This window comes from Limulus polyphemus, unplaced genomic scaffold (assembly GCF_000517525.1).
Source record: "Limulus polyphemus unplaced genomic scaffold, Limulus_polyphemus-2.1.2 Scaffold6013, whole genome shotgun sequence".
In the NCBI taxonomy this organism is placed as follows: domain Eukaryota; kingdom Metazoa; phylum Arthropoda; class Merostomata; order Xiphosura; family Limulidae; genus Limulus; species Limulus polyphemus.
This window is the reverse complement of record NW_013671623.1, coordinates 42302-49254: the sequence shown is the minus strand read 5'-3', so window position 1 is coordinate 49254 and position 6953 is coordinate 42302. Positions and strand designations below refer to the sequence as shown.

Genomic DNA, 6953 nt, shown 5'->3' with positions numbered 1-6953 from the left:
AAATATCTGTTTAGATTGCACACTATGGTGTAAATATCTGTGTAGACTGCACACTATGGTGTAAATATTTCTGTAGACTGCACGTTATGGTGTAAATATCTGCGTAGACTGCACACTATGGTGTAAATATCTGTGTAGACCACACGCTATATTGTAAATATCTGTGTAGACTGCACGGTATGGTGTAAATATCTGTTTAGATTGCACGCTATGGTGTAAATATCTGTGTAGACTGCACACTATGATGTAAATATCTGTGTAGACTGCACACTATGGTGTAAATATCTGTGTAGACCACACACTATATTGTAAATATCTGTGTAGACTGCATGCTATGGTGTAAATATCTGTGTAGACTGCACGCTATGGTGTAAATATCTGTGTAGACTGCACACTATGGTGTAAATATCTGTGTAGACCAAACACTATGGTGTAAATATCTGCGTAGACTGCACGATATAGTAGTACCAATATTTTTTGTGATTTTGTTATAATGTTGCTATATAGTTTCAAAGTCACTAAAACAGGTTGTTTATGGTTTGACAGTATAATATTTTTATTTGAAACATCATGTTAATTTATCTTTACAGCAGCACTCACATAACATTTTACATCTGTTGTTTTCAATTACGTAACTTTACACCTTTAATTTGTGCAACAGATTAACCCTCTTATTATCCCAGAAAAGCCAACGTTGGCAGTGAATGTCAAAGAAATCCCAAGATTTATCTTAAATAATCTTACAATACTGGAGGCACTGCATATAGATCATTGTGAAACAGTGATATGCAACTGCAGAAGTAACCAGTGTATGTTGGAGGGGGCTCCAGAATCTATTCAAAAACTATGGTGAAAACACGTTGTCCTACCAAAGATATGTGTTAATCATATATGATCATTATAAAATAATACCATCACTAAAAACCTTCAAGATTCCCCTAAAATGCATTATATGTGTACCTAAGGCAATTATATACGTTGTGAATATAGGGAAAAAAGTTTAGTATATGCTAGACATAGATTCTATGGTACAATGCATATTTCCAACACAGTTCACACAGGCTTATCCAAGACCAAACTGTCATTTTTAAAGAAACAATTTACAAGTTTTAACAGAATATGAACTCCACCAAACATAAATAACTAATATTTTATCATATTCTATAAAAAATGCAGTAAAAGCTACACAAAATAGTCTAGAAATGTTTATAACTTTACATCTTTTGTTTTTCCTATAAAAAATATCAACTACAGCTTTAGAGTACTTCTTCAATAAATTAAACTTGTAGAATACAAAAATATTTAATTCAAAACAAATAAACCAAACAACTCAAAGTCAACTGAATTGGTTTGAAAAACCAGAAAAGAAATTTTAAACTCTTCATAATCTAATTAAGGATTTTAAACAATCAACTAAAAACATGTTGCACATTTCAAAAATGAATGTAAGAAAAACAAACATCCTAGTGTGAATGTAAGAAAACAAACATCTTATTGGCATGTAAGAAAACAAACATCCTAGTGTGAATGGATTCTCAAACTTAATAGTTTTAGGAGGTCTGTGAAAGAAACGAAAATTGAACTAGAAGAAATGAAAATACAAATACAAAAAAACAAGTTAATCTGAATGCCAACTTAGTGTGAATGGAAGAAAACCAACATCCTAATGTGAATGGAAGAAAACAAACATCCTAGTGTGAATGGAAGAAAACCAACATCCTAGTGTGAATGGAAGAAAACCAACATCCTAATGTGAATGGAAGAAAATAAACATCCTAGTGTGAACGGAAGAAAACAAACATCCTAGTGTGAATGGGAGAAGACAAACATCCTAGTGTAATGTAAGAAAACAAACATTCTAGTGTGAATGTAAGAAAACAAACATCCTAGTGTGAATGTAAGAAAACAAACATCCTAGTAATGTTTGTTTTCTTCCATTCACATTAGGATGTTGGTTTTCTTCCATTCACACTAGGATGTTTGTTTTCTTCCATTCACACCAGGATGTTTGTCTTCTTCCTTGTGAAGTCTCTATATACATTGCAAAGTGTCTTCTTTCTTTGAATTAACTCTTATGACACACTTTTCTTTATCTGGTCCATTCAAACTCTAGATGAGCTTGCAAATATTATTATCATACATTTGTCCATTATTCAACCTCGTGTGTGAACCAGCAGTGTGTGAACCAGAAGTTGGTGTTGGCTTCACAAAATCTCACAAGGAACTACATTTGCAAATAATCTCTATTTTTTCTTATGATTTACAGATTTCACTTGACTTTTAATAGAAAGGTTTCCCATGTTTCCAATATCAAATTCTTTCGTGTTCTACAGTGTTGAGACTCAATGAAAATGGACTGAATTTGCAATTCCCTAATATATTTTGACAACACCAGTGCCATCAAAATAATGTATTCAAACAAACAAACCAACAAAAAGAGTACAAAGAATACTTCTTTCCAGCTTCAGTTTAATAACAAACGAAAAAAGCCGCGTATTTTTCTATGAAATACTGTTCTTTGGCCACAGCTAAGAACCCCCTCTGGTCTGTAACTAAAACCAAATAACATTTATTGTACATATTATTTTAACTTGCTAATAGGACAAACAAGTTAGCTTGTACCTGATTGGTACAAAATGCCAATCAAGTCAACAAAGCAAAGATTCACACTCTTATTGTTTCTGAAAAAATTCTCATACTGTTTCCCACATTAACATTGTTGTATATTTTGGATTTTTTCTATACAATTACATTCCATCATTTTTGATCATTTTCTAACTTTACTGCTGGACTTCCACTTAATAAAGAACTGGAAACCTTTATGTTGAGTTGACTGTGAAATGGGCACCAACTGCCTATTAGAGAAACACTTATAGAAATATATTGATGACTATTCAATCTACATATGCAGCTCAAGTGTAGATGAGGATGTTTCAAAAGTCTTCCACCATTCGTTTTCAGGTTAGTTTGTGCAAGCCTTATATGGTATCCTAGTGTATTGAGATAAACTGCTTTGATTGGTTATTTGTTCCTGGTCCTGACTGGCAGACAACTGAGGGTGGATTCAACCAATGGTAGCCATAAAATGCCGATTTCTAGGCCTGAATCTCTCCTTAATGTAGAAAGTTTCCTTTATTCTTCTTGTTTTCGAAAATTTGTCTGAGTCAATGACTCTAGCTTTGTTTGACATAGTACATTTTGCAATTGGTCAAAAATGAAAGGCAGAAGACTTTCAAAAAGCTGTCTTCTTCACTTGAGCTGCAAAAGTAGATTGTATAGTCAGCAATATATTTCTACAAGGTTTCTCTAATGGGCAGTTGCTGCACATTTCACAGTCAAATCAATACAAGTATCCTGCCTAAACTATTAATGTGATGTTCCACCTGTAAGTTTTCTTGTATGATAACACATAGCCACATTTAAACAACGATTGTTCTGAAAGATTTTAATTGTTGCCGTGTCTATCAGTCGTCACAAGAGAAATCATGAACCGATTTTGTGAGAATTTTATCTATTTTAGATCTGAAAGAACTACTAATAAGAACACAAAACACTATTAATAACATACATCACAATACTGTACTTATTTACAGTCCTGATTGTCTCTTAAGAGCAGAAGATTGTCCTTGAAATATTTAGCGGTGTGACACAAAATATCGCTCAAAAACTCCCGAGCCTAGATCGATCATTGTATAAACAATGTGTGAACTAATCAAGTATAAGATGATGAGCTTCATACCTGACTATTTTGTGCATAGCAGTTAGGTTTATGATACTTATTTTATTATATTGCTAACACTTGGGATTTCATTTCTCTCTCTTTTTATTAACAAATTATGGGCAACAACTGATAACTTAGGCTATAAGCCAACTATTTTTGAAGTGTTTATGCTGAAATTGGAATTAGGAAAATTTTGAAATGTCCATGTTCTTTTGCTACCAAAAATGTTATGATTTTAGATTTCTGCCAAACAAGTCTTAAACTGATTTTGCATTAACAAAATGGTATTTCATTACCACAATAGTCACGTGACATCAGTATTACTAAGGCAAAGTATTTCTTAGTTTAAGAGTCACATTTTCTACAGATCATTTTTCTCAAACTGAGATAAATGTCTCGGCTAGTTATCAATAAAAAATGAGGGATCTAGAAGCAACAGACTTTTAAGGAATTTTCCAGAAAACAATGATCAATTTCCAGGATTTTTAGTATTGAAAAATTTGTTTACAAAAGTCCAGGACATTCATTACCCGTGTAAGCCTGATACAAACAGGCACAACAAAGTAAAGGGTTAAAAAAAACAAGCAATAAATTTAGATGATAATTTATATTTTAAAACTGATATCAAAAAGAAGTCTTAATTCCTACCTTGGGAACATTAGATACAATTTCATAGGTGACACCTGAAGAAAACAAGTAATCCTGTAACAAATAAGACAAATAAAACATATTTACCAAATCCTTTAAAAAAATATAAAGATCACATTCACATATTTACCACCATTACTACAAATTACCATTACCTTGAAATCCTGGAACAGAAAATATAAAGACCAAATATTTATTACCATTACCTTGAAATTGTCTAAGAAATAAGATAAAGATCATATATTTACCACAATTAATACAAATTACCATTAACATGTAATCCTAAAATTAATAATTATAATCCACATGTGTATATAAAAAAGCAAAGTTATACATGATGAACCACTTTTCAATAGTACCAACATTCTTCATTCAACACACCTGCCTGCTTATTCGTTTTTTCATTCGGTCCATGATGGACTGTCTTTTGTATACATTGATAGCCAACCGTTTCCGAAGTATAAGATCCATGGTTGCTGGGTGACTCAATCGTATGGTGACCTTGAGGATCATGTACACCCGCTCAGTTTGAGGTGTCACTTGATTCAGGTGGATGGAATCGTGTATGGATGAGTCCCATGCAGCAACAGCTGAAACCTATAGAAAATATCAGGAGATATATCTATGCAACAGTATTTAAATATAAATATAATAGAGCATCATACATCACCAGGTTTTTCTGTGGGAAACTTAAATTAGTAGCATAAATGGTAGATTCAATATTTACAATTCAACACATTCATGAGGCATGGTTTTATTTAAAAAATGAGCATAGTTGTGATGCATCAATTTATTTTACAAATCAACAAAGGTATGAGACATGGATTTATTTTACGAATTAGCACAATTATGAAGCATGGTTTTATTTTACAAAATAGCACAGTTATGAAGCATGGTTTTATTTTACAAATTAGCACAGTTATAAAGCATGGTTTTATTTTACAAATTAGCACAGTTATGAAGCATGGTTTTATTTTACAAATTAGCACAGTTATGAAGCATGGTTTTATTTTACAAATTAGCACAGTTATGAAGCATGGTTTTATTTTACAAATTAGCACAGTTATGAAGCATGGTTTTATTTTACTAAATAGCATAGCTGTGATGCATGAATTTATTTTACAAATCAACATAATCATTAGGTTTGGTTATATTTTAGAAATTAGCACCATTATGAACAACTGTTTTGCTTTAGAAATTAGCACAGTTGTGAAACATGGCTGTGTAACAAATTGCATGTGACATATGCATGTGCATTATCTGTTCTGTGACTTTCTTTGGATTCAAACTTAACTTTGGTCATTAGGCATAAGTTAATTTTATGCATATGTCAATTTAACTGAGAGAAACAGTCGCACACTTCAAAAAAATCACTCTACAAAGAAGAAAATTTTGTTAAGAGTCCAAAAAGGACTTCTAAATCCTCCTAACTTCTGCAAGGATGTCATGCATCCAAAGTCCACCATGAAGTAAATGAGATGAACAATTTACCTGCCTTAAACATCTTCAATACCTTAACTGAAGCAATGTGCTTCTTTGAAATACAGTTAAGATAGCAGACAACTGATATCATTACTGCATTGAATGTTCAGTGATAAATTACAAACAATGATAACACATACAATCTATCAAAATACATTTGTGTAATGCCATTAGAGAGATTTCAGACTGCATTAAGTCTAAATCAGTTAGTTATAATTAATAGTTTTGAATTCAACTTAGAAGACAAAACATTTCTTACATCTTTCTCAAAGTGTTTGACTATAGGCAGGTTGAACATCTTACACCCATGTTCCTTTGGAAGAATTGAGTTGTTCCCTGCTATTGGTATACCATTATCATCAGCATTCGTTGTGCTGAAATCATCGGCTGAAAATAATAAAATTAACTATTATCTTTAGTGCTTCATTCTATCTGAATTAATTTGATATGGCCTATTTACACTCTACAATACAGATATATCATCTAATGAGATTTTCCAGCTTTGTGTAGAAAATTAGCTTCTGCATGCAGGTACCTAATGGTCTTGTGTTTGTTTGTAGTTGAGCTATATAATGGGTTATCTGTGCTGTTACACCAGGGAAGTGAAACCCAACTTATAGTCTTATAAGTCAACAGATGTAACACTAGGGGGCATCTTTTTGTAACTTAAATGGAAATAATTTACTCACCTAAAAATCTCTTAACTATTTTTTTTTTAAAACTTCAATTAATCTAAATTGTTCTAATATGACCTAGCAATCGATGTGTTCGAAGGAAACGAAGTTTGATAATAAACAAAATTACGACACTTATGTATACAACATTGTTTATTGACACAAGATAAACATTTCGGAATTCTGTCAGATTCCATCTTCACTATCTAAAGCAGAATAAAATAAATTGACATAAGTCTTTATATATTGTCAAAATACAGTTGCTAGATATAATGATAATTAAACAAATAAAACACTAAACAGTAATCATGGGGAGAAACTACAGCAAGAAAGCACAATGAAAAAAAAACAAGTAAAATCAGTAATACAAACATATTAAAATATGTGTAATTTAAATGAAGACTGCATGTTGTTCAGTGTTGGGGAGT

At 31.8% G+C, this 6953-nt stretch overlaps 1 protein-coding gene across 1 annotated transcript in view; it reads right to left on the bottom strand.

The window, feature by feature from the left end:
- LOC106473257 (kinesin-like protein KIF13A) overlaps positions 1-6953 on the bottom strand; it is a gene marked incomplete at both ends in the record, with an annotated part of 51717 nt that overhangs the window by 3064 nt on the left and 41700 nt on the right. Inside the window, 3 exons of the mRNA XM_013933943.1 lie at positions 4370-4423; positions 4751-4966; positions 6111-6238. Of these exons, the coding sequence (XP_013789397.1) occupies positions 4370-4423; positions 4751-4966; positions 6111-6238 (398 nt within the window). The remainder of the gene's footprint in view (positions 1-4369; positions 4424-4750; positions 4967-6110; positions 6239-6953) is intronic.